The 27,707-nt window shown below is 41.6% G+C and overlaps 1 protein-coding gene across 1 annotated transcript; it reads left to right on the plus strand.

The window, feature by feature from the left end:
* LOC106584041 (uncharacterized) lies at window positions 1–27,707 on the plus strand. The gene is made up of 2 exons (XM_014168853.3): window positions 1–734; window positions 21,130–27,707. The coding sequence occupies exons 1-2, from the start codon at window positions 516–518 to the stop codon at window positions 21,967–21,969; spliced, it is 1,059 nt and encodes a 352-aa protein (XP_014024328.1). The 5' UTR covers window positions 1–515; the 3' UTR covers window positions 21,970–27,707.

The following is a 27,707-nucleotide window of genomic DNA, read 5'->3' on the forward strand; positions in this document are numbered from 1 at the left end:
CATGATCAATGATGGAAAAATACTATTTTCATATCCTGTAGATGACATATTTTCAACGTGTGGAAAATATATATTTTTGACATCCATATAAGATGTATTTTCGACATCTGGAAAATAGGTCTTCTAACCTTTAATTCAGCATCTGAAATGCACTTGATGTCAAAGTTCTGGAACGTCATTTTGCATACTGGGAATAGGCTATAACAGCGCACTAACTTCACTATCGACGTGTTTGCAATGGTAATAGGTTATGTTCTACATCCATGAGCTCAGCAGCAGTATAGTCTATTAATGTTTCCCAGTGTTCGGCATATTTGAAAAAACTATAAAAGGACCTGGTGCATTATTTATCATATTATCTCTCTGGCGCATTGATTGTGGAGGAGTTGTGTAGGTCATAGGATGCCAGACATTACAATTAGAGATTTCTGTTATTGCAGTTTAACAGACAAGGATATCCAAGAAACACAGCTGAGGACGTAGTGTACTTTTGATTTGACAAAGAACGGAAGATTATGGATGAAGGCACAGTTCTCAACGACTCTATTCCAGATTTAAAAGATTTGGAGGTGAAAATCGGACGGAAGACACCAGAGGGTTTGCTAAAGTGGATGCGGGAAGAGGCGTCCACGCAACGCGGAGATGCCAAGTTGAACTCGCTGGAGACCAAAGACGGAGACATCACAGAGAGGAAGAGCCTGGATGAGAAGATTCGAAAATTAAAAGTCGATATGGTAAGGATTTGTATTGGGGCTATTACTTTTGTAGGCCGATCTATATAGTTATTTACATGTTGTTTTATTTTGCTATTAGATAGATTATGAGCAGGCTACAACAGTTGCTCTGCTTTTGGCATTTAATATTAAATATCCCCTAATAATCTTGAAGTATATTGTTCGTGGTCAGTAGGCCTACGGTGAACAATATATTTATTTACTGTTCATATTAGTCCTAAATCCTCTTCCTGAAAATAAGGCATCCATCCAATCAATAATTCAGCTGGTCTTTAACCTAGCGTCGCCTGAGCGGAGACCCCAAATACGTTTTCAGAATAAACGGAAGTAAGGTTGTAAATACTGTATCCCTGAAAACCGGAAACAATCCGCTTTATTACGCCCGATGAGAGTGGCCCTTCACCATGCAAACAGCGGCAGTTGGCTGAAGTTGCGAGGAAATAAAGCGATAACTTGGCCCTTGGGCTACATACCTACGTACTGCTATGAAACATGAAGTTGTGGTTCTATTCATTCTTGCTGACAGGTCATGATTGTTTGAAACCTGGCCTGTTAATAGGTCCAATGATGGAGTTTTTATTCCTGGTGAATTACTATTCTATTAGATGATGACAAACATCTGTCAGTTAGATTGTAAATTAAATATACTTTAGTTTATTTAGCCTATTACTCCCAAGCCTATTACAGGCCTGGCCAGCCATCTTTCATTGATAGGATACATTCCTGGTTTACCATAACAGATGCCATCACAGCTCTTCCCTTGGTGCAAAAACGGGACTCCGGCGGAGAATTTTGGGCTTGCTGTTGTTTTCCCCTGTCTTGCATTCCTATGGTAAGGGGCCAGGGTTCCGGTCCTATAGTTTTGCTTCGGTACTGCAGTTTATCTGACGCCCGGTCCAAAAATACAATTTCCATACAAGGCCACATAGACAAGGCAGATTTGGATTTCCTAATAAGACATTTTGGTCATCACTTTTGTGCGTAAAATATCAATTGAACTATTCAAATAATTGTCCCTGAGGCCGATTTGTTTTTCTTCATCACTCACAGCTGAAGAAATTTTAAATTCACCCAAGGTTTGCCATGTTTTTGGATGACGTGATGACGTCGTTGTTGCTCGCACTTCTCCCTGTGCACACTGAGTGCTAGTGCGCATGTGATGTTGGCCTGTATAAACCGGATGCAACCAGGATATAGACTGTCCATGGATCAGCGTATCCGAACGTGAGTAGATTACCTTGAAAACAACAGTCGGATATCTTGGTCGCAGTCTCCAGTTCTTATTATACCTCAGTGGTAAAGACGGTGGCTGTGGACTAATGATGTATATAAACCTAGATTGTTGATTCTATGTATTGGCCAATGACAGGCTTTGAAGCTACTGGTCGGCCATATTGGCACTCCTCAGAAAATCAGTCCTCCATTGGAATTAATGGATTCTACAGTATTTCAATTACATGTTTCAAAGACAAAATTACATGTAACATTAGTCCTTAGTACTTTCCAAAAAAATATACTTTCAGGATTTTAAAAAATATATCATTTTGTTTTATTTGAATGTTTAGCTCCCATAATGTAATGTAAAAGTATTCAGTATCCAGAATAAATGTGGCAAAAACAAATGTAGAAAGTATACTGAACAAAAATATAAACGCAACATGCAACAATTTCAACAATTTTACAATTAATTTAAGGAAATCAGTCAATTGAAATAATTCAAAAGGCCCTGATCTATGGATTTCACATGACTAGATAGGGACACAGTCGTGGGGAGCCAGGCCCAGCCAATCAGAATGAGTTTTTCCCCACAAAAGGGCTTTATTACAGACAGAAATGCTCCTCAGTTTCATCAGCTGTCCGGGTGACTGCCAGGTGAAGAAGCCGGATGTGGAGGTCCTGGTCTGGCTTGGTTACACGTGGTCTGTGGTTGTGAGGCCGGTTAGACGTACTTCCAAATTCTCTAAAACGATGTTGGAGGCGGCTTATGGTAGAGAAATTAACAGTAAATTAATTGGCAACAGCTCTGGTGGACATTTCTGCATTTAGCATGCCAATTGCACACTCCCTCAAAACTTGAGACATCTGTGGCATGGTGTGTGACAAAAGTACACATTTTAGAGTGGCCTTTTATTGTCACCAGCACAAGGTGCACCAGCTTCTTGATATGCCACACCTGTCAGGTAGATGGATTATCTTGGTGAATGAGAAATGTTCACTAACAGGGATTATAAGAACATTTGTGCACAACATTTGAGAGAAATAAGCCTTTTGTGCATATGGAACATTTCTAGGATATTTTATTTCAGCTCATGAAACATGGGACTAACACTTTACATGTTGCGTTTTGATTTTTGTTCAGTGTGTATATACAGTACCAGTCAAAAGTTTGGATGCACCTACTCATTCAAGGGTTTTTCTTTATTTTACATTGTAGAGTAATAGTGAAGTCATCAAAACTATGATAACACATATGAAATCATATAGTAACCAAATAAGTGTTAAACAAATCAAAATATATTGTATAATTCAGACTGTTCAAAGTAGCCACCCTTTGCCTTGATGACAACTTTGCACACTCTTGACATTCACTCAACCAGCTTCATGAGGAATGCATAGTCACTTTAACTCTACATGTACATATTACCTCAATTGCCTCGACTAACCGGTGCCCCTGCACATTGACTCTGCACCTGTACCCCCTGTATATAGCCTCACTATTGTTATTTTACTTCTGCCCTTTAATTATTTGTTCGTTTTATTTTTTTACTTAACACTTTTTTCCTTAAAACTGCATTGTTGGTTAAAAGGGCTTGTAAGGACCAAAAAATTGATAGCCGTGCCATACAGATTGCTAAATAGTTGGGAAGAGATTTTTGACTTACCGATTCCATGGCACATGGTTTATGAACTGATACGCAAAACGATGCCTGATTCAAAACTTACGATTTTTAAATGATTATACAGAATTTTTGCAACCAACAGAATGTTATTTATATGGGGGATACTATTATGACACAAGGCGAGACCCAGATGCAGATGGTTGGAGTCTTACAGTATTTATTTATCCAATAGGGTAAGGCAAGAGAATGGTCGTGGACAGGCAAGAGTCAAAACCAGTTCAGAGTCCAAAAGGTACCAAAGTGCAGGCAGAATCAAGGTCAGGGCAGGCAGGATGATCAGGCAGGTGGGAAAGTAGTCCAGCATCAGGCAGGGGTCAAAACCAGGGAAACTATCAAAAAGAGAATAGCAAAAGGAGTACAGGGAAAAACACGCTGGTTGACTTGACTAACGTACAAGACGAACTGGCACAGAGAGACCGGAAACACAGGGATAAATACACTGGGGAGAATAAGCGACACCTGGAGAGGGTGGAGACAATCACAAGGACAGGTGAAACAGATCAGGGCGTGACAGATACAACCTTCCCAGCTCTGCAGATTTTGCTGCGAAGAGGCAGAATCATTAGATCATTTGTTTTGATACTGTCCATATGTACCGTAATTTCCGGACTATTAAGCGCACCTGAATATAAGCCGCACCCACTGAATTTAAAATAATATATTATTTTGAACATAAATAAGTCGCACATGTCTATAACCCGCAGGTGCCTACCGGTACATTGAAACAAATTAACTTTACACAGGCTTTAACGAAACACGTCTTGTAACAAAAATAAATAGGCTTTAACGAAACACGGCTTGTAACAAAAATAAATAGGCTTTAACAAAACACGGCTTGTAACAAAAAAGAAAAAATCAGCAGTAAGCTTTAGTTGTCTTTTTGCACTGAGTCAATTCCTCACGCTGCTGTTTCCAACGTCTTATCATCGACTCATTAAGACCAAGCTCCCGTGCAGCAGCTTTATTTCCTTTTCCAACAGCCAGATCAATCACCTTCAACTTGAAAGCTGCATCATATGCATTCCTCCGTGTCTTTGCCACGATGAGGGTGACAAAATGACTACCGTAATCAGAATGATGGGAAGTTTGAGAGCGCTCGATTTAATCTAAACAGTAAACAAAAAAGTTGTTTGACCTTAACCCGTTCGGCAATTTCATTGGTCTAATGAAAGCTTCATGCCGCCCAAAAACTGATCACGTCACAGAATGTGTTTTTTGGGGGAAAAAAAATTGAAAGCGGGAAAAATCCATATATTAGCCGCGTCATTGTTTAAGCCGCGAGGTTCAAAGCCTGGGAAAAAAGTTGCGGCTTATATAGTCCGGAAATTACGGTAGCTGTTTTTGGTCACAAGTCCAGGAATGGCTGAAGAATTGCAATATTTTCCTGAAGCTAACCCTGCAGATAGCAATACTGGGTGATTTTGAAAAGTCGTAGTCAATCGATCAGTAATATAATAATACTTTTAGCAAAAATATTTATTTTCAATTTACAATCTGTAGAAACAATGAGAATAGAAAGGTTCAAAGCTTTTGTGAAACATCATAGCACAGTTGAAAAATATATGGCAAATAGAAATCCAATATGGATGGTGTTAAGAGATAGATGGGAAGGGGTTGAATGGAACTGAAGGTTGTGACTAACACCAAGATAACCGATGTAAAACATACTGTGCCCATAAAAGGTATATAGGTTAGGAACTTTTTTGAAAGAGTACAGTTTGAAAGATATGGAAATCAAACCGGATGGACATCATAAATATATGGGAGAGGTTGAGGGCAGAGGAAGGACAAGAGTTAAAAACAAACAAAATAAAACTATTGTAAAATAGACTGTGTCCATAAAATGTATATAGTATGTATAAGCTGGAAATGCAGGCCTAAGCGTTGTTGTTCACTAGTTTGCTCCAATTGGGGGAGGGGTGGTATGGTTGGAGGGTAATAAAGAAAATATATTAAAAAAGATGTGTATATGTTTTTTTGTGTGTGTGTGTATATATATATATATATATATATATATATATATATATATATATATATATATATATATATATATATATATATATATATATTTGCAAACAAATATATGGGGGATTGGAAGTGATGCAGACAACCGCGTTGATGGAAGCTACAATCTATCTGCAATATTAAAGCTGATCTACCCCCTACATTTAAAAAAAAATAACACTGCCATGGATTATGTTTTAAAATGCTCATAAAAGTGGTAAATGTGTACAGCTTCTAAACAAGCTATTCAGTTACTTAGTATTCTGCCGCTCAGTGACTCCCAGCAGCTCCGCGGGCGCATTGGCCGTGTGAACATTGCTCGGATAGTTTTTCCAACTATTTGCTATGAGGGGGGAACTGTTCCAATGAAATCACAGGATTTCATAGCATTTGACTCGGTATTATAACAGCACAAAGATAATGGATTGTCCTGGGGCGCTCAAATGTGAGCTCAGTCAGAACTTCTGGGTCTACTCTAGTCTCCCTCCCAATGAGTTTCCCGTGCCAGACGGCTTACTTCCGCACGTGAGACTCGATCTGCTCTAACAGGTACCGATAGCGCTAAAGCTAAAAGAAAATTGTAATTAACTTGTAAATAAATAATCATAATAGTCATGGGACCCTGGGACCTGATAAACTGGACATCTACAGCCAACAAGAGTCAGACAAAGGGGTACACTAGCTAGAACCTTCTCATCATGGATCTGGTAGGACAAAAAAGCATGACGTTGACTGGCCAATTTGATTGTTTCCCTCAGGTTCTACTGTAGGTTACAGGGCGACATGTTGTGTGGACTAAAACAGTATAAAACCGTGTGTATCATAAAGCATGATCAAATTAATTAGCCAGCTACAGTAATTTTGAAAAACATTGAGAAATAATTTGGTAGATTTTTTTTGGTCAAATTAGCCAGTTATCTACCTTTGATAAGTAGATAGCTAAAAAAAAATCTATATGCACTACAGAGGGCTGCATTGGTCCACTAATAGAGGACTAATAAAGGCCCAGTGCACTACTTATGTGAAAACATATTTTTTTCAATGTGTTTAAAAAAAAAAATTATATATTTTTTAATGGATTTTTCTGGGGGTGCTGCAGCCCCCTCAGCACCCCTACTTCCCATGGTTGTGCTCTTTCGTAACCCCGCTGCTCATTCTGAATATTATAATCTAATCTGTTTTAAACCAGTGGCAGCATGTGCAGCAGTGGTCATTCGGTTTGTGCCATGCAAATGTGAAATGGGTGTATTTATGCTGTTGTTCAAATGCACAGATTGCTTTAATTATGTTCTCAAAGAAACTACCGGTAGTTTTAAAATGTGGTGTCATATTTCTGTCATGCTGCTTTGTTGACAACTCCAACCACCCTGCGCCCCGGGTATTCAACCAATCAGTGGCCACCACTAGTTCTGACAGCACATCAATGTGGCATTGGAAAGTTTTTACACAAAAGGTCCCGATGGATGTGTCCTTCTAGAAACCAAAACAAGATACGTTTGGCGCCTTGGTTTGAATTGAAAACACACAAAGCAGTTTATATATACAAAGGATCTTAATTTGATGAATCTTTCGTTGCCGAGAGTTTTCCTGCACCACAGGAAAAGCAGATGAGCTTCGTGATTTACATAAATTCACTGAAAATTTGCAGTAACACAAGGCTATATTAACAGTATTGCACTTTTCATGTGGCCAGATTTTTGGCAGCTAATAGCCTAACCAAAGATCAAGCAACATTATGGACTAAACCTTCAAATCCTGTTGCTGCAGGATATTTTTGCTCCAACAATACTGTTCAAATTAACATCTGTACCACCCATGAACAGACTGGTCTTCCCTCAGGTGTCATTTTGTCATCTGCTCTGACTGGCCTGACAATGATCACAGACTACCGCCAAGATACTGGCAAAAAAAACTTTAACAAAATGCCATATGTTGTAGACGATGTACCCATAACAATCCAGTCTATAATGCTAATCCAAACTTTCTTGCTTTGCCAGCAATATAGTCAATAGGCCTACTTAAAAGGAATAGACAGCCATTGTATGATTTGAGTGCTGATGGTACTTTACACGGTGCTGACATGGTGGACCAATAGTGAGTGGTTTAACAGGGAGGGTTTGGAGGTCAGAGGGCATGAAGAGGGTCATAAATCTATGGGCGGCCAGCATCACATAACAACCCCATTGATTTCACCAGCCCTGCTGAGCCAGAGGATGCAGACAGAGGCTGTGTCATAAATGGCATCCTTTCCCTATATAGTGTACTATTTCGAACCAGAGGTCTGGTCAAAAGTAGTGCACTATATAGGGAAAGGATGCCATTTGGGATGCAAGCCAGAGGCTCGAGTGATTAAGAGCTAGCGTACCTCTTAGCCAGTACAGGGCTGGGCTGCTCGGTGTTGGACCTGTATTTCATCTCTCTGAGCGGGGCTGGATAGCAGGAGAACAGAGGGGTACCGGACATTGCACTCTCATCAGAATTCTGCGTACACAGAATAGGCTACACACATGCACATACATGTCTGCTTGCACATGCTTGTGCACGCTCTCGCCTTCCCACTGGCGACGGTGTCCTTTGTCGCCATTTTTCACCTATGCTCCTGCCCGCTGATTGTCTTTTCACACATATCACACAGACACACACGCCCCCCCCCCCACACACGCACGCCCACACACACACACACACACACACACACACACACACACACACACACACACACACACACACACACACACAGATCACACACACAGATCACACACACACACTGCAGCACACTCCCACTCATAGGGCGGTGGCACCGTCCTTTGTGGCTTTTTCTCACCTTCTCGAACTGCCCTCTGATTATGTGCCCAGATTTAATGCAGGGAGCTGGCTGTCACTGAATCTCACCTGTCTCACTGCATGTGTGCGTGCCTGCTCGGGCATGTGCGTGGACAGAACACATGGATGCATGGACAATCAATGAGGACTCACAAGATACTACCACCAGAGCAGAGTAAGAACTGCTAACATTTTAACACAGGGCTCTGTTATGAGCAAACGGTTATGGAATCATTCCTTAATAAAGACAATTCTGTTTATTTAGCCCAAGTATCAGAGAGACTCCTAAAAGTCTCCTAAAATGATGCTCCATGATGGAGCATCATTCAATACAGACTGATTTCACAGATTGATTTTAGTTGAACACTCTGAAATGGCCTGTTTCCACGATAGGATTTGAAAGGCGGTGCGTACGTGTGTGTGTGTGTCTGTCTGTCCGTCCGTCCGTCTGTCCGTTCGTCCGTGTGACCCTCTCCCGCAGAGATGAAGCGTCTGTCTGTTTCGTTTGAAGGTCATAGGGAGGCTAGCTAGGACAGTAAGAGAATACCACTCCATAAATATTTACATTCCTATGTGGGAACTTTCTGTTACGTCTCAATAAATTAGACACAACACGAGGGATGTTGTGAGTCTTTTACCATGCAAGTCTTTTCTTCCCCTCCACTTCAGTCTTATAGTTATAGTGAACGCACGTCATCATCTGATCATATTGTTCAGACACAAATGGCTTTGTTGAGACAGACTTGGCTTTGTTGCGACACACTGGAAGGTGAAGACAGACCGACACACAGATCATTCTCAGGGTCTGGTCTGAGACTGTTATGTGCTCAGTGTCAGGCTGTCTGATCACTGTCGGACTACTTTCCCTCCAGAAGTCCACAGCTGCTGCCGAATCTCAGCTGTCTTTCTGAACAGCTTTATTGAGTTAAAGTTAACGGACGCTCCATCCTCAATGACGGGCAGCCAGCTCCCTGTCATAGGGACTAAGACATACAGACGAGCCTCTTGTCTATTTATCAGACAGCTACATAGCTGCCTGTTTGGCTTCGACTGTATTTTAAGTCTGGAGCTCAACTGTAATGAAATAAAAATACTTATTTAGATGTTTACGTATAGGCTACTGTCTGCCAATTGTACCTGTGTGTGTCCTATTAAAATGACAAGTCCTGTGAATGTGAATGCCACAACGCGTTGTCGTAGCCCAGTGGATGACTCACTCTCTCCCTCCCTCTCACCGACTGCTGCTGTGCTGCACAGATGGAAGTCACAGGGGAGAGACGGTCTGCAGGCAGATAAAACAGGACAGGAGGAGGGCTCTTTCAATTCAAAGGGCGTTATTGGCGTGGGAAACATATGTTTACTTTGCCAAAGCAAGTGAAATAGACAATAAACAAGGGAAATAAACTATCAGATATTAACAGTAAACATTACACTCATATTCATTTAATATTTATTTATTTTAAGTATGTAGACATGTCAAATGTTATATTATTGGATAAATATAGGTTGTGTTGTAACAATGGGCAAATAGCTGAAGTACGAACGGGGAAATAAATAAACAGATCCACTGGTAGCCCTTTTCTTGTGGCAACAGGTCATGCATCTTGCTGCGGTGGCGCATTCTGGTATTTCACCTAATAGACATGGGAGTTTATCAAGATTGGATTTGTTTTCACATTTTTTGTGAGTCTGTATATTCTAAGGGAAATGTGTGTCTCTAACATGGTTGTACATTTGGCAGGAGGTTAGGAAGTGCAGGTCGGTTCCCACTTACATTTTAGTCATTTAGCAGACGCTCTTATCCAGAGCGACTTACAGTAGTGAATGCATACCTTTCATTTCATGCATTTTTATTTTATTATTATTATTTTTTTGTACTGGCCCCTGTGGGAATCAAATCCACAACCCTGGCGTTGCGCACACCATGCTCTACCAACTGAGCCACAGGGAAGACTTAATTTTGTGGGCAGTGTGCACATCTTCTCTTAAGAGCCAGGTCTGCCTATGGTGGCCGCTCTCCATAACAAGGCCATGCTCACTGAGTCCGTATATAGTCAAAGCTTTCCTTCATTTTGTGTCAGTCACAGTGGTCAGGTATTCTGCTACTGTGTATTCTCTGTTTAGGGACAAATAGCATTCCAGTTTGCTCTTTTTTGTTGTTGATTCTATCCAATGTGTCATGTAATTATCTTTTTTTTTTCTCATAATTTGGTTGGGTCTCATTGTGTTCTTGTGCTGGGGCTCTGTGGGGTCTGTTTGTATTTGTTTACAGAGTCCCAGTACCAGTTGGCTGAGGGGACTCTTCTCCAGGTTCATCTCTGTTGGTGAGGGCTTTGTTATGGAAGATTTGAGAATCACTTCCTTTTTAGGTGGCTGAAAGAATTTCATTTCTCTTTTCTGTATTTTGATCATTAGTGGGAATCTTTCTAATTCTGCTCTGCATGCATTATTTTGTGTTAGGATGTTTTTGCAGAATTCTGCATGCAGAGTCTCAGTTTGGTGTTTGTTCCATTTTGTGAACTCTTGGTTGGTGAGTGGACCCTAGACCTCACAACCATAGGGGGAAATGGGTTCTAGAACTGATTCAAGTATTTTTAGCCAGATCCTAATTGGGATGTCAAATTGTATGTTCCTTTTGATGGTGTAGAAGGCCCTTCTTGTCTTGTCTCTCAGATCATTCACAGCTTTGTGGATGTTACCTGTGGTGCTGATGTTTAGGCCGAGGTAGGTATACTGTCATTTTTCTCTCTCTTCCCTTTGTCTGTCTGAGAGAGCGAGAGAGAGATGGAAAGATAGGGTGACATTGTGCAGACCAGAAGGTTGGCTGTGGAGAGAGGCCTGTTCAGTCTCTAAGAGCCACTGGTTTTCACAGAGATGGAGCGAAAGAATTCGATAGAGAGAGTGATGGCAGGACAGACAGACTCAGAGGAAGCCAGAGTGTTTAGAAGGGAGAGAGTCAATGTATATTGAGTGGTGCAAGTCTGTGGAGACTGAATTGTACTTTTCCATGTCAGAGAGAAAGTGGGAGGTATCGATAGAGGGAGAGAAAGAAACAGAGCGGAAGGGAGTATGCAAACAGATGGAACAGCAGGAGGGCTGGGTTGAGAGGTCACCCTTCTGCTGTATCTGAACGTGCTCTTATTAGAAAGAAATAAAGGGAGAGAGATGGATGGAGTTAGATAGATAGAGATAGTATCCTCCTGCTCAAGGATGTGTCCACTTCACTCTGTTTGCAGGACAATAGAGAGAGAGGGAGAGGATGTTTTTGCAGAATTCTGCATGCAGAGTCTCAATTTGGTGTTTGTTCCATTTTGTGAACAAACCCCACCTTCTTCAGCATATATATATATATATAAACGAATTGGCGAGAGAGAGAGAGTGAAAGAGCCCACCCTCTTCAACATATATATCCATGAATTGGATAAGAGCGTCTGCTAAATGACAAAAAATGTAAAAATGTAAAATGGTTTTCACATACAAACTTTGTATGTACAAACTCAGAATCAAATATGCTTCCCAAAAATAACGTGGTAGAACATTTATTTTGATTGGCCATTTTCTGCATTTATCAGAGTGCCATCAGGTTGCTTTATTTCAGACGTGTCCATGTAAACAGGATTATTAGGGAAGTCATTCTTCTTCCAAAGCATGTACACGTTTTAATCAAACTATTATATTCATCTAATTATCCACATCATTATGTGCATTTAACCATACTCACTGTTGCATAGAGCACACAATAAGCTATACCTACCTCGGCCTAAACATCAGCACCACAGGTAACTTCCACAAAGCTGTACATTTTACTAGGCAAGTCAGTTAAGAACAAATCCTTATTTTCAATGACGGCCTAGGAACAGTGGGTTAACTGCCTTGTTCAGGGGCAGAACGACAGATTTTTACCTTGTCAGCTCAGGGATTCGATCTTGAAACCTTTCGGTTACTAGTCCAACACTCTAACCACTAGGCTAACTGCCACTACAAGAGAAGGCAAGAAGGGCCTATGTCATCAAAAGGAACATACAATTTGACACTCCAATTAGGATCTGGCCAAAAATACTTGAAAAGGTTATAGAACCCATTGCCCTCTATGGTTGTGATTTCTGGGGTCCACTCACCAACCACGAACTCACAAAATGGGACAAACGCCAAATTGAGACTGCATGCAGAATTCTGCAAAAACATCCTCCGTATACAATGTAAAACACCAAATAATAATACATGCAGGGCAGAATTAGGATGATTCCCATTAATTATCAAAATCCCTTCAGTCAGCTGGTATTGGGACTCTGTTCACGAAAAACAAACAGACCCCACAGAGCCCCAGGACAGCAATACAATTAGACCCAACCAAAAGAAAAATAGAATCATTTGTAACAATGGAAAGAAGCAACAACAACAAAAACTGCGTAAAGTGGAATGTTATTTGGTCCTAAACAGAGAATACACAGTAGCAAAATACCTGAGCACTGTGACTGACACAAAATGAAGGAAAGCTTTGACTATGTACAGACTCAGTGAGCATAGCTATTGAGAGAGGCCGCCATTAGCACTCCTGATTCTTAAGAGAAGACAGGCTATGTGCCCACTGCCCACAAAATGAGGAGAAAACTGAGCTGCACTTTCTTACCTCCTGCCAAATGTATAACCATATTAGACACATATTTCCATCAGATTACACAGACCCACAAAGAAAACAAGGTTTGATTGAAAACAAATCAAACCTTGAGAAACTATTGGGTGAAATACCACAGTGTGCCACCACAGCAGCAAGTTTTGTGACCTGTTGCAACAACAAAAGGGCAACCAGTTGAGCACAAAAGCCATTGTAAATACAACCTATCTGCATTTATTTTCCCTTTCATACTTAAGCTATTTGAACATTGTTACACTGTACATAGCCAATAATATAACATTTGGAATGTCTATATTCTTTTAAAACCTTTCTTTAGTTCAATTTTTACTGTTAATTTCTGATTGTTTATTTCCGTTTTTGTTTATTGACATTTCACTTGCTTTGGCAATGTAAACATATTTTTCATATGCCAATAAAGCCTGAGAGAGTGAGAGATTGAGTGTGTGGTTTTATTCCCCTGCAGGGCTACAGCGGCGCATCACGGCGCCTTTTTGCAGTGTGACATTGCCAGACTGGTCTCAGCATTGGAGCGTGTCTATGGCTCATTGGTCTGTAGGGTCAGCTGTGTGTGCATTCAAACTAAATCCTAACACCGTGTGTGTTTGTGTGTGCGCGGGAGTGGCATGCGCGTGCACGTCTAGATTTCTGCTTGTTGAAATGGCACATCAAGCCCGGAAATCTGGTTTTCCCCCTAGAGAAAGAGGTTGTAACCCTGGCCCTGTCGATAAAGTTACATCTCAAGAAGCATCGAGCGCTAGCTTGTCACTTTGTGATGAAGGCTGAGGATACTAGAGTGCTAAAAGTGCTGCGCGCGTACACACACACACACACACACACACACACACACGCACACACACACACAGACAGAGTGCTGTTTATTCGGTGTGAGTTCAGCTGAGCGTGGCATGGTGCATGAAATACAAGCCGAATGCCGGTGAAAGAATTTCCAGAATCCTGTGGATTAGCCGGGAGCTGTCTGGCCCAGCGCCTCCTTTGGAAAACTGGAGTCTTTTTGGCTGCGAAAACAGCTCTACCATCCTCAAGGCCACTGAGGGCTAAACTCCAAAGGCAATAAACTCCCTTCTCCCCATCCTACTGCAGACTGTTCGTAAGACAGCCCTATAGGAAGGTTGGCATTGATACTGGCACACAGACTGGCATTGAGAGAGCATACAGATGGACACTCAGCCAGACCTGAGCCTCTTCAGCGACATAGCATGGTGTGCCTGCCACCGCAAATCAAATCAAAGTTGATTTCAGATTTGCAGATGTTATTGCAGGTGCAGTGAAATGCTTGTGTTTCTAGCTTCAACAGTGCACTAATACCGAGCAATAGAAAACTATACACACATAATCCAAAAAGTAAAAAGAAAGAAATGTCGGAATGAATATAAATAATATACACTGTATGAATGTGAATAGAAAAGGTGTGTATAGCAGTAGCTATATAGGATGAGTCAAGACTAAAATACTCTATATAGAAATAAAGTGGGGGAAACAGTATGTAATCATTATTAAAGTGACCAGTGTTCTATGACTCTATGTTCGTAGAGCAGCGGTCTCGAAGGTGGCCTCGAAGGTGGTCTGGAGACAGAAGCTATTCATCAGCCTCTCGGTCCCAGCTTTGATGCACCTATACGGTCTCCGCCTTCTAGATGGTAGCGGGGTGACTAAAGCGGGGGAGGGGGACACACACACAGGCCGTGGCTCAGGTGGCCGGGGTCTTTGATGATCTTCTTGGTCTTCCTGTGGCACAAGGTCCTATAGATGTTCTGGAGGGCCTCAGTGCCGAGCCATGGGAATAATATTTACAGCTATGCTCAGCAGTTTATCACTCAGCTTCTAGAGAAACTGTCGGCTTAAACCCCAAACCTCAACAATCTCGATCCTGAACAAAACCCAGCCCTGCTGTCTACACTTACAAAAAAGTGAACCCGAGCTGGCAGGAGTACATACATTTTCTATTGGAAAGTATAGGGCCAAAGAAGTTGACTCTAAGGCAATGTTATTCCATAACCAATCCCTTTGTTTCCCTGGATGGAGAATAGTTCACTGAAAGGGCACTCAGTCAGTCACTCAGTGGAAGGTTGATTGAGGAAACAATATCCATTGTGTTTTATATTATCGCCAGAGACGAGACGTATGTGGCAGGGTCTACAGACATTCATGGATTGCAAAAAGAAAACCTGCCCAGTCGCGGACATCGACGTCTTGCTCCCAGACAAGTTAAACAATTTCTTTGCGCGATTTGAGGGTAATAGAGTGCCACCGACACGGCCCGCTACCAAAGACAGTGGGCTCTCCTTCTCCGTGGCTGACGTGAGCAAAACATTTAAATGTGTTAACCTTCGCTAGGCATCCCTAGCCGCGTCCTCAGAGCATGCGCAGACCAGCTGGCTGTTGTGTTTACGGACGTATTCAATCAATCCCTATCCCAGTCTGCTGTCCCCACATGCTTCAAGATGGCCACCATTGTTCCCGTTCCCAAGAAAGCTAAGGTACCTGAACTATATGACTATCGCCCCGTAGCACTCACTTCTGTCATCATGAAGTCCTTTGAGAGACTAGTTAAGGATCATATCACCTCCACCCTACCTGTCACTCTCGGCCTACTTCAATTTGCTTACCGCCCCAATAGATCCACAGACGATGCAATCGCCATCACACCTCGCCATCATCGCCATCACGCCTGCCCTATCCCATCTGGACAAGAGGAATACCTATGTAAGAATTCTGTTCATTGACGACAGCTCAGCATTCAACACCATAGTACCCTCCAAACTCATCATTAAGCTTGAGGCCCTGGGTCTCGACCACGCCCTGTGCAACTGGGTCCTGGACTTCCTGACGGGCCGCCCCCAGGTGGTGAGGGTAGGAAACAACATCTCCACCCCGCTGATCCTCAACAGTGGGGCCCCACAAGGATGCATTCTTAGCCCTCTCATGTACTCCCTGTTCACCCACAACTGCGTGGCCATGCACGCCTCCAACTCAATCATCAAGTTTGCAGACGACACTACAGTGGTAGGCTCGATTACCAACAACGACGAGACAGGTAAGAGGTGAGGGCCCTCGGAATGTGGTGTCAGGAAAACAACCTCTCACTCAATGTCAGAAAAACAAAAGAGATGATCGTGGACTTCAGGAAACAGCAAAGGGAGAAGGCCCCTATCCACATCGATGGGACAGCAATGGAGAAGGTGTAAAGTTTTTAGTTCCTCGCACACAGACAGTGTGGTGAAGAAGGCGCAATAGCCTCTCGTCAACCTCAGGAGGCTGAAAAAATGTAGCTTGAGGCTGAAAAAATGTAGCTTGACACTGAAAACCCTCACTAACTTTTACAGTTGCAGAATTAAGAGCATCGTGTCGGGCTGTATCACCGCCTGGTATGGCAACTGCACCGCCCACAACCGCAGGGCTCTCCAGAGGGTGGTGCGGTCTGCACAACGCATCACCAGGGGTAAACTACCTGCCCTCCAGGAAACCTATAACACCCAATGTCACAGGAAGGCAAAAAAGATCATCAAGGACAATAACCACCCGAGCCACTGCCTGTTCAACCCGCTTCCATCCAGAAGGTGAAGTCAGTACAGGTGCATCAAAGCTGGGACCGAGAGACTGAAAAACAGCTATCTCAAGGCCATCAGATTGTTAAATAGCCACCACTAGCACAGAGAGGCGGCTGCCTACCTACAGACTTGATATCATTGGCCACTTTAATAAATGGAACACTAGTCACTTTAATAATGCCACTTTAAGAATGTGTACATATCTCGCATTACTCATCTCATATGTAAATACTGTGTCCTTCACTATCTATTCTTTACTATCTATTGCATCTTAGCCGCTCTGTCACTGCTCATCCATATATTTTATACTTATATATTCTCATCCCATTCCTTCACTAGATTGTGTGTATTAGGTTTTGTTGTGGAATTCGTTAGATATTAGGTTGTTGTGGAATTGTTAGATATTACCTGTTAGATAATGCTGCACTGTCAGATCTAGAAGCATAAGCATTTCGCTACACTCGCAATAACATCTGCTAACCATGTGTATGTGACCAAAGAAATTGGATTTTATTTGATAAACAACATTGTCCTCTATTACATCTGTGCTTCCCATATTACTCATATGATCACATTTCTCTTATTTCCAAATGAGTGTTTTGTGGTTGTAGTTATGATGATGCAGCCTGACCGAGATGAATGGCTAATCAATATCCACATGACTGATGTATTGCTCTGCCTAAGGGATACAGAGACCTGAAGATACAGCCGTTAATACTATGCAGTGACCATGTTTTAAGGCTGTAGAAATCCATCAGTAGCCTTTTTCATTGACTTGACCTGCAGGGTCATGGTGGGGGGTACACAAAGACTGCAAAAGATCAGAGATCTTGTGTGCTTGAGGTGTACGTGCTTAATCCACTGTCCTGGAACTGTAGACTTTAGGCTATGAGACTCACAGTTGCATTCTAAGAGTGTGATGTATTCAGTTGGCAGTTGGTTCTGCTATCCCTGGGGCCAGTCCAGAAAACACAGTATACTTTGGAGGGTCTGCAGAGACAGGGAGGCACTCATTACTACAGCAAAGCGTACAGTCAGTGTGACTTTGCCATCAGCAGAACAACTCTTATACATGTAACTCATTGAGCACGAGAGAGAGAGAGGCCCTAGCTCCTGACTGGACTGGAGCACATCTCTGCTATTGTGTTCTGTTGGATTTCCCATCATGCACTGCTTTTTCTCTTCTCTATCCATTTAGCTTATTCAACATCCCTCCTACACGCAATAAAAAAGCAGTGGTGCCTACTTATTTCCATAAGTAGACTCGTAAAATAAACACTTTATAAAAAAAAGATAACTTACTGCTGTTGGCAACTTCTTTTGTCTGTGAGGAATGAAACTTACCCCTAATTATATTTTCTCTTCTTGCTCCCATCACCCTGCTACTACATTCATCTTCCACTCATTACTTTATACCTTTTTCTCTCTTTCACATGATATTTATTTAAAAAAAGTATATCTCCCCCAGAGTAGGCTGGTGAGCTATAGGAGGAAGGGCTCATTATAATGGCTGGAATGGAATAAATAGAACGGTATCAAACAGAAGTGTTTTCAAAGTTGAGAGAAGAGGGGAGGAGGAACAGATGAAGCCAGGAGGGTAGATCAGATGAGGCTGGTGGGAGGAACATCTTTGACTCCTTTCTATTGATTCCATTCCAGCCATTAAAATGGGCCCGTCCTCCTATAGCTCCTCCCACCAGCCTTTTTCACGTCTTTCCATAGATTTTCAAGCCGATTTAAGTCAAATCTTTAACTAGGCCACTCAGGAACATTCAATGTCTTCTTGGTAAGCAACTCAAGTGGATACATGGCCTTTTGTTTTAGGTTATTGTCCTGCTGAAAGGTGAATTTGTCTCCCAGTGTCTATTAGAAAGCAGACTGAACAAGGTTTTCTCTAGGATTTTGCCTGTGCTTTGCTCTATTCCATTTTTTTTTAATCCTAAAAAACTCCCTAGTCCTTCCTGATGACAAGCATACCCATAACATGATGCAGCCATGTCCATGCTTGTAAATATGAAAAGTGGTACTCAGTGATGTGTTGCATTTGCCCCAAACATAACTCTTTGTATTCAGGACACAAAGTTAATTTCTTTGACAAATTCTTTGCTGTTTTACTTTAGTGCCTTATTATAAACAGAATGCATGTTTTTAAATATTTGTATTCTAGACAGGCTTCCTTCTTTTCACTCTGTAACTGTTTTGGCCTCATGGTGAAATCCCTGAGCGGTTACATTCCACTCTGGCAAGAGTTAAGGAGGAAGGATGCCTGTATCTTTGTAGTGGCTGGGTGTATTGAAAGACCATCCAAAGTGTAATTACTAACTTAACCATGCTCAAAGGGATATTCAATGTCTGCTTTTTTTACCAATAGGTGCCATTCTTTGTGAGGCATTGGAAAACCTCCCTGGTATTTGTGGTTGAATCTGTGTTTGGAATTCCCTGCTTGACTGAAGGAATTTACAGATAATTGTATGTGTAGGGTAAAGAGATGAGGTAGTCATTAAAAAATCATGTTAGACACTATTATTGCATACAGTTCATGTAACTTATTATGTGACTTTGTTGAGCACATTTCTACTCCTGAACTTATTTAGGCTTGCCATAACAAAGTGGTTTAATATTTATTATCTCAAGACATTTCAGTTTTTCATGTTTTATTCATTTGTAAAAATGTTGAAAACATTATTTCACTTATGGGGTATTGTGTGTAAGCCACTGACACAAAATCTCAAAATTATACTTTTTTTCATCAGGCTATAACACATCAAAATGTGGAAAAAGTCAAAGGGTGTGAATACTTTCTGAAGGCATTGTATATATCCCGACACTTTCATCTCTACTCTCTTCATCCTTTTCTCCCTCTGCTATTCTTTCACCTCTCTCTTCCCTCACCTTGCTCCTCTCCTTGTCTTCCTCTTACACCTCCATCCTCCACCACACCTACCTCTTCTATCTCTCCCCTAACTCTCTCACACCTCCCTCAATCAAAAAATGAAGGGTTCAACAACGGTTCTTCTAAAATCCTCAAACTTCCTTGTAGAACCTTCGTTTTTGGCACTGAAAAATGCCCCCAAAAGGTTCTTCCAAGAAACCCATAGGAGGTGGGGTTCATCAAGGAACTTCTTTAGTTCTTTGGGGGTTCTTGCTGGAACCTAACTTCCCAACTGAAGGACAGCAGGTGCAGGCACTTAACAGAAACATTTTAAGATCTCCTCAATTTCAGGTAAGGTTCCTCCCTTCACGATCTAAATGTATATTATTTTATGATGATACCATCTATCTTCTTATGTGCAGATGTGTTGTGTTATTTGACACTTTCTCCCTTTTAAAAAACATATTTCTAAACCAGAAAATGAACACAATTCAATGGATATGAATCAACAAAGAGGTAAGAATATGTTGAAGGCTTTAGCTGCAATGGGCACAGATGACTGAACTGCTCACTTATTTGTGTGTGTCTGTGTTTGCAGGTATACTGACGAGGAGGCACACAAAGGTATGAACAATTGATATTGGTTTGTCTGATAATGTTATGCACATGTATCATCTACAGTTAATTTGAATGAATGGTTCCTCTAAAACCTTATAGGACTCAGTCACAGCAGCCATCTTCGTCCTCCGTCAACTTTTCAATGAAGATCCCAGAAGCCTTTACATTATGGACAAGGTATGTGTATGAAAACCGTTGTCAAAAGTGACCTTTTTTAATTCACATAAGTTTTACCACAAAAACCAAGATATTAATACTGTCGTGTGCACATTTTGTTAATCATCTGTGTAATTATATATTTTTTGGTGTTCACAGACTTTTGTATTCACACCCTGCCTACACCTTTGATGAATATAACATGAAACCTGTTCGATCACCATGCAATGCAAAATCATTCTGGCTGTGGATAGCCTACAGAGGACATCAACATCAACACGCCAGAGGATATATCTATTGGACTTGAGGCTGGCAGTGTACCTCATTTTTCGATTTTTTAGATTCTGCTTTGCCACTAAAATCCTAATAAACACTGACAAGTAAAACATTGTATTATTGTTGTTATTTTTGTGCTGATTGTTATTATTATTAATAATAATAACGGGGGGGGGGGGGGGGGGTTAAAAAAGGAACGACAAAAAGGTTGTTTGTGGAACTGTTAATGGGGGTTCTTCAAATAAATTATAGGGGTTCCCCCCTAGTTTCAATTTGAAGAACCCGTAAAGGATCCTCCAGAAACCTTTTATTTTTAAGGGTGCTCCTCTCTCCTGGGTCCATTGATTTCCTCCCACCCTCTCCTCTTTTCTCCCACCCTCTCCTCTTTTCTCCCACCCTCTCCTCTTTTCTCCCACCCTTTCCTCTCTCCTTTTCTCCCACCCTCTCTCCTCTCTCCTTTTCTCCCACCCTCTCTCCTCTTTTCTCCCACCCTCTCTCCTCTTTGCTGGATCAATAAAGTACAAAGTCGTCTTCTTCTCCATAGGCCCACCTGCGCTCGGTGGATGTGAAGATCCTGCAGCAGCTGCTGGCGGTGCACGAGGGCATCGAGGCATGTAAGTGGCTCCTGGAGGAGCGCGGCACCCTGGCCAGCCGCTGCAGCAGCCTGACCAGCAGCCAGTACAGCCTGGGAGAGGGCCCTGGAGGAGACACCTCCTGGAGAGACAGCTGGAGCAGCCTGCAGGACCCCCTCAACGACAAGCTGGATAACATCTCTATAGGTAGCTACCTGGACACCCTGGCGGACGACATGGATGAGTACGGCCCCTCTAGTTCGGAGTATGCGCTGTGTTCTACTCCACTGGGGACTGAGATGCCCACTCAGACTGGCGGAGGGACAGGTGCTGGGGTAGAGGCGGGGAGAGGTGCTGGAGCAGGGGCAGTGTCTGGGGCAGGGGTTTTGGCTGGGACAGGAGGGGCAGGAGCTGGGTTAGGACCAGGCACAGGGGGCAAGGTAATTGTTGGGCCTGGGGCTCCCCAAGTCAAGCCAGAGATCCCCAAAGAGGAGCCTCCCATTTGGACTAAGGCCAAAAAGGTAGTGAAAGGAACCACCATCACCAAGGACACCAAGGACTCCAACCAAACGCAGCAGCCCAGTAAGAGCAATGGCGTCCTGGAGAAGGCAGTCAGGCAAGCAGGAGGACTTGCTGACTCGGCCCGGGCCTGCCTGGCTGAGAAGCTGGGGAAAAACCAGAGCCCCAAACTCAAACCCTATAAGAACGGCAAGATAGACCTGGATGGCTGCAAGATGAACGGCACGATGCATCTGGAGTATGACGCCCATTGGCGATGGGTGCAGTCGCAGGATGATGTTACATTTCTGTGAGGTGGATGTATTACGCCACTAAAGACACTTAGCCCGCTCCCATGTGATGACCAAACAGGTCATAGGTTAAGAGAGAGGGGACCTTGGACTGGTGTTGTGGTTGATTGCAGTTATTATACAAACTTCTACCATTGCCATTGTGCAAGACATCAGGTGTGGATGAGTAGGAGAATACAACATCATTACATTATGTTCTATTCACTCTAAATGTGACTGCACTAACTTTCTAGAACATTGACAGTATTATATTAGGGATAAAGTTGATATTTTTGTTAACCCTCTCTTCCTGTGTGCATTGTAACATACAGTACCAGAGAAAATAAATATATTTGTTACACACACACATCTATAGAACCTTGTTAATGACCAAAGTTTGCCCTTACTGATCAATCCCATGTCAAAATGATTGTAAAACACCCTATCCATGAATTATAGATACCTGAATCCTTCTCATACATACTATACCATAGCATGCAAAGAGCATCTAGAATGTTCCTACTGTTTGCACACAATTGCTGTTGTGGATGTCCTAAAACTACCTAAAGTACTTAACCAGTCAATGCAATATGTATAATCAGTGAATCGCAATGCAATGAATCTGTGCATCAGGTTCTTATGTGGGTGGATGTGTTTAGATAAATGTGTCAATATGGCTGAGTATTAATATTGTCATTTTGTGGATTATACAGTATTTTTCATTTGGAAAGCAGATGTTGTCATTGCTGTAATCTTAAACTATTATGCCTGTATCTCCCGTTCCAAGATAACTGCACTGTTCTTCTGATAGTCCTGATTGTTTAAATGACTGATTTGCCCTCTTTCAGTACTCTGCTGTCTGTGTCTTAATGAGTCCAACTGTCTCTGTTCTTTTACTCAGTGTTGAGTGGTGTGAAGTTATTACAGTCATTTGGGTGGGTGAAAATTGCATGTCATGTGCTGACTGGTTTATTGGTGTAAATCACCATGAAAAATGTGTGAAAAGGCTTAATACAATCATCAGGGAAGAAAAGCAATATTCCCTCGAAGCCTTTGTATTCGGTTATAAACAACCCACTCTCACACAGAACCATCACCACTGAAAGTTAATAATATCTCAACACTCCAAGGGAGGGGTTGCCAGGACAACTGAGAGAGAGGGTGAGAGAGAGAGAGTGAGAGAGTCCACGTGTGTATGTACATGTCTGCGTGTGTCCATGTGAGTGCACGTATTTGTGTTTGCAACTGGCTGCTGTGCGCAGCTGCTCTGCTAGATTTAGATGAGGATGGAGGCGTCTCATGGGTCTGTTCTTCAGTAGGCTATCCCCTTCTTTTTCGTCATGGGAAAACAACACATTTCACTGCACCTATCTGGTGTATGTAAGAATAGAACATGTAAAAGAAATCCATAAGAATTGCCTCACCCCATCACCCTCTCCCGTCCCATCCCATTCTACCCTGTCGCCATTAGTCATATTTATGCTGGGAGAATTATGCACTGTATTTGATAGATAATGGATACCAGATAACATCATATAAGGCATGTGTATTGCATAAGCATTGTGAATGTTATCAGATCTATTATGCATATCATGGAACTAGATTAGTGTAACAAATCAATTTAGGAAGGACTGTTTTCAATTGAATGAAGTTAGGATTTCCCTTCGTGTTGTTTTGAATTCTGTATACTCATGCCTTTATTTCCTTGTTAGCTGTCTTAGTTCTATGGTTCTAGGGTGTCTGTCTCTGTGTGATGTCTTTGCTTGCATGGCTCCAGTTCTGTACCACTCAGCACTCCTATCAGAGCAACCTTTTAATATGTTTCAGATGAGTTTTCACTTAAAGACCTCAGCAAGACTCAGTGACGGGGAGGCAGTGCTTACCCTGTGATAGCTTTTTTTATTAGACTGTTATGAAATAATTAAACACCCTTAAAAGTCTAATCATTTCCTAAAACTGCATCAAAACCTTAGGAAAGGATCCAGGGTATTCATGCCTTTCCATCCATCAAAGCCATTGAAATCCTTGACGTGCACTGACTTTCCCAATTCCATCCCAGTCACTGTTAATGGACAGGTTCAGCTTTGACTAGTTTTTCGTAGCTTCATTCAAGACAGATTTCATATTGTGTGCATGCGTATTGCCTCAATATGTTGTGTGGGTATTGCCCTGGGGTAAGCTGTGCATATTTGGGCGTGTCTATGTAACGAGTGTTACATTTCATGTTGTATAATTACACAAAATCTGAAAAGTTCCCATGTCTGATATTAGTGTACATTCCATGTGTTGTTGTAAGTTTATTTTTAATGTCGCACACTTCCTTTTATTTCTGCATTCCCCCTCATCAACATCCCCTGGCCCCCTTACCTCTTCCCTGTCTACTGTATCTACAATTGAAGTCGGAAGTTTACATACACTTAGGTTGGAGTCGTTAAAACTCATTTTTCAACCACTCCACAAATGTCTTGTTATCAAACTATAGTGTTACTAAGTCGGTTAGGACATCTACTTTGTGCATGACACAAGTAATTTTTGCAACAATTGTTTACAGACAGATTATTTCACTTATAATTCACTTGATCACAATTCCAGTGGGTGAAAAGTTTACATACACTAAGTTGACATGCCTTTAAACAGCTTGGAAAATTCCAGAGAATTATGTCATGGCTTTAGAAGCTTCTGATGGGCTAATTGACATCATTTGAGTCAATTGGAGGTGTACCAGTGGATGTATTTCAAGGCCTACCTTTAAACTCAGTGCCTCTTTGCTTGACATCATGGGAAAATCAAAATAAATCAGCCAAGACCTCAGAAAAAAATTGTAGACCTCCACAAGTCTGGTTCATCCTTGGGAGCAATTTCCAAACGCCTGAAGGTACCACGTTCATCTGTACAAACAATGGTACGCAAGTATAAACACCATGGGACCACACAGCCGTCATACTGCTCAGGAAGGAGACGCGTTCTGTCTCCTAGAGATGAACGTACTTTGGTGCGAAAAGTGCAAATCAATCCCATAAGAACAGCAAAGGACCTTGTGAAGATGCAGGAGGAAACAGGTACAAAAGTATATATAGTATATCCACAGTAAAACGAGTCCTATATCGACATAACCTGAAAGGGCGCTCATCAAGGAAGAAGCCTGCTCCAAAACCACCATAAAAAAGCCAGACTACGGTTTGCAACTGCACATGGGGACAAAGATCGTACTTTTTGGAGAAATGTCCTCTGGTCTGATGAAACAAAAATAGAACTGTTTGGCCATAATGACCATCGCTATGTTTGGAGGAAAAAGGGGGAAGCTTGCAAGCTGAAGAACACCATCCCAACCGTGAAGCACAGGGGTGGCAGCATCATGTTGTAGGGGTGCTTTGCTGCAGGAGGGACTGGTGCACTTCACAAAATAGATGGCAACATGAGGCAGGAAAATTGTGTGGATATATTGAAGCAACATCTCAAGACATCAGTCAGGAAGTTAAAGCTTGGTCGTAAATGGGTCTTCCAAATGGACAATGACCCCAAGCATACTTCCAAAGTTGTGGCAAAATGGCTTAAGGACAACAAAGTCAAGGTATTGGAGTGGCCATCAGAAAGCCCTGACATCAACCCTATAGAACATTTGTGGGCAGAACTGAAAAAGCATGTGCGAGTAGGGAGGCCTACAAACCTGACTCAGTTACACCAGCTCTGTCAGGAGGAATGGGCTAAAATTCACCCAACTTAGCTTGTGGAAGGCTACCCGAAACGTTTGACCCAAGTTAAACAATTTAAAGGCAATGCTACCAAATACTAATTGAGTGTACGTAAACTTCTGACCCACTGGGAATGTGATGAAAGAAATAAAAGCTGAAATAAATCATTCTCTCCACTATTATTCTGACATTTCACATTCTTAAAATAAATTGACCTAACTGACCTAAAACAGGGCATTTTTACTAGGATTGAATGCCAGGAATTGTGAATAACTGAGTTTAAATGTATTTGGCTAAGGTGTATGTAAACTTCCGACTTCAACTGTATGCGGAAGAGTTAGGTTACTGTAAAACTGTCCCATGAAAATCATTATCAATTGTATATGTTAAAACACTTATAATGAGTTTATATGTTCACTGACAGTGTATTATAATGGTCTTCCACCAATAAATTGTGATATGTACACTACTATTCAAAAGTTTGGGGTCACTTAGAAATGTCCTTGTTTTTGAAAGAAAAGCACATTTTTTGTCCATTAAAACAACATAAAATGTATCAGGAATACAGTGTAAATGACTATTGTAGCTGGAAATGGTTGATTTTGAATGGAATATCTACATAGGTGTACATAGGCGTAGGCGTACAGAGGCCCATTATTAGCAACCATCACTACTGTGTTCCAGTGGCATGTTGTGTTAGCTAATTTAAATTTATCATTTTAAAAGGCTAATTGATCATTAGAAAACCCTTTTGCAATTATGTTAGCACAGCTGAGTTGGGAAGAAAAAACATATCTCAAACTGGCCAATAAAAAGAAAAGATTAAGTTGGGAAAAAGAACACAGACACTGGACAGAAGAACTCTGCCTTGAAGGATAGCATCCCGGAGTCGCCTCTTCACTGTTGATGTTGAGACTGGTGAGGACTTGTGAGGCGTCTTTTTCTCAAACTAGACACTCTAATGTACTTGTCCTCTTACTCAGTGGTGCACCAGGTCCTCCCACTCCTCTTTCTATTCTGGTTAGAGCCAATTTTTCGCTGTTCTGTGAAGGGAGTAGTACACAGTGTTGTACGAGATCTTCAGTTTCTTGGCAATTTCTCGCATGGAATAGCCTTAATTTCTCAGAACAGGAATAGACTGACGAGTTTCAGAAGCAATGTCTTTGTTTCTGGCCATTTTGAGCCTGTAATCGAACCCACAAATGCTGATGCGCCAGATACTCAACTAGTCTAAAGAAGGCCAATTTGATTGCTTCTTTAATCAGGGCAACAGTTTCCAGCTGTGCTAACATAATTGCAAATGGGTTTTCTAATGATCAGTTAGCCTTCTAAAATTATAAACTTGAATTAGCTAACACAATGTGTCATTGGAACACAGGAGTGATGGTTGCTGATAATGGGCCTCTGTACGTCTATGTAGATATTCCATAAAAAAATCAGCTGTTTCCAGTTACAATAGTCATTTACAACATTAACAATGTCTACACTGTATTTCTGATCAATTTGATGTTATTTTAATGGACAAAAAAAATAGCTTTTCTTTCAAAAACAAGGACATTTCTAAGTGACCCCAAACTTTTGAACGGTAGTGTATGTATTTCAGTTATTTATTAACTTTTTATCTGTTGATTTGTGAATGCTGTACATGCTAGCTAGTTACTGTTCTTTTCTCTGTACATCATTGACCTAGCATGGCTATTCATTGTTAATGTGTACTTTGGAGAGGAATTGGCATATAAGGGCAGCACAGCATTTGTTTATGGAAGTATTTCCTGTCATTATCCGGTATGTCCTGTGTTTTTGTTTCTTAAAATATTCTGACAATATCTTACTGACTGTGAGCGGACACCATGTCACTGTACATAACGCCTATAGTCTGTACTGTAAGTTTCCATTTCATAATGTAAATTGCGTTTGTATTACATTGTTATGTCATTCTTCAGATTATTGTTATATGGGCCCTGTCGACTGTAACCATGTGGAAGAGAGGAGTTGGCATAAAAGGGCAGTACAGCATTTGTTTATGGAAGTTTTTCCTGTCATTATCAGAGAATAAAAGATCAACACCAA

Source organism: Salmo salar, chromosome 23 (genome assembly GCF_965601325.2).
Source record: "Salmo salar chromosome 23, fSalSal1, whole genome shotgun sequence".
Taxonomy (NCBI): domain Eukaryota; kingdom Metazoa; phylum Chordata; class Actinopteri; order Salmoniformes; family Salmonidae; genus Salmo; species Salmo salar.

Excerpts from the sequence above, each read along its gene's own strand:
- LOC106584041 (XM_014168853.3), top strand. The coding sequence starts at position 516 with ATGGATGAAGGCACAGTTCTCAACGACTCTATTCCAGATTTAAAAGAT. Across the intron at positions 735-21,129 it reads GAAAATTAAAAGTCGATATG|GCCCACCTGCGCTCGGTGGA; the intron begins GTAAGGATTTGT and ends TCTTCTCCATAG.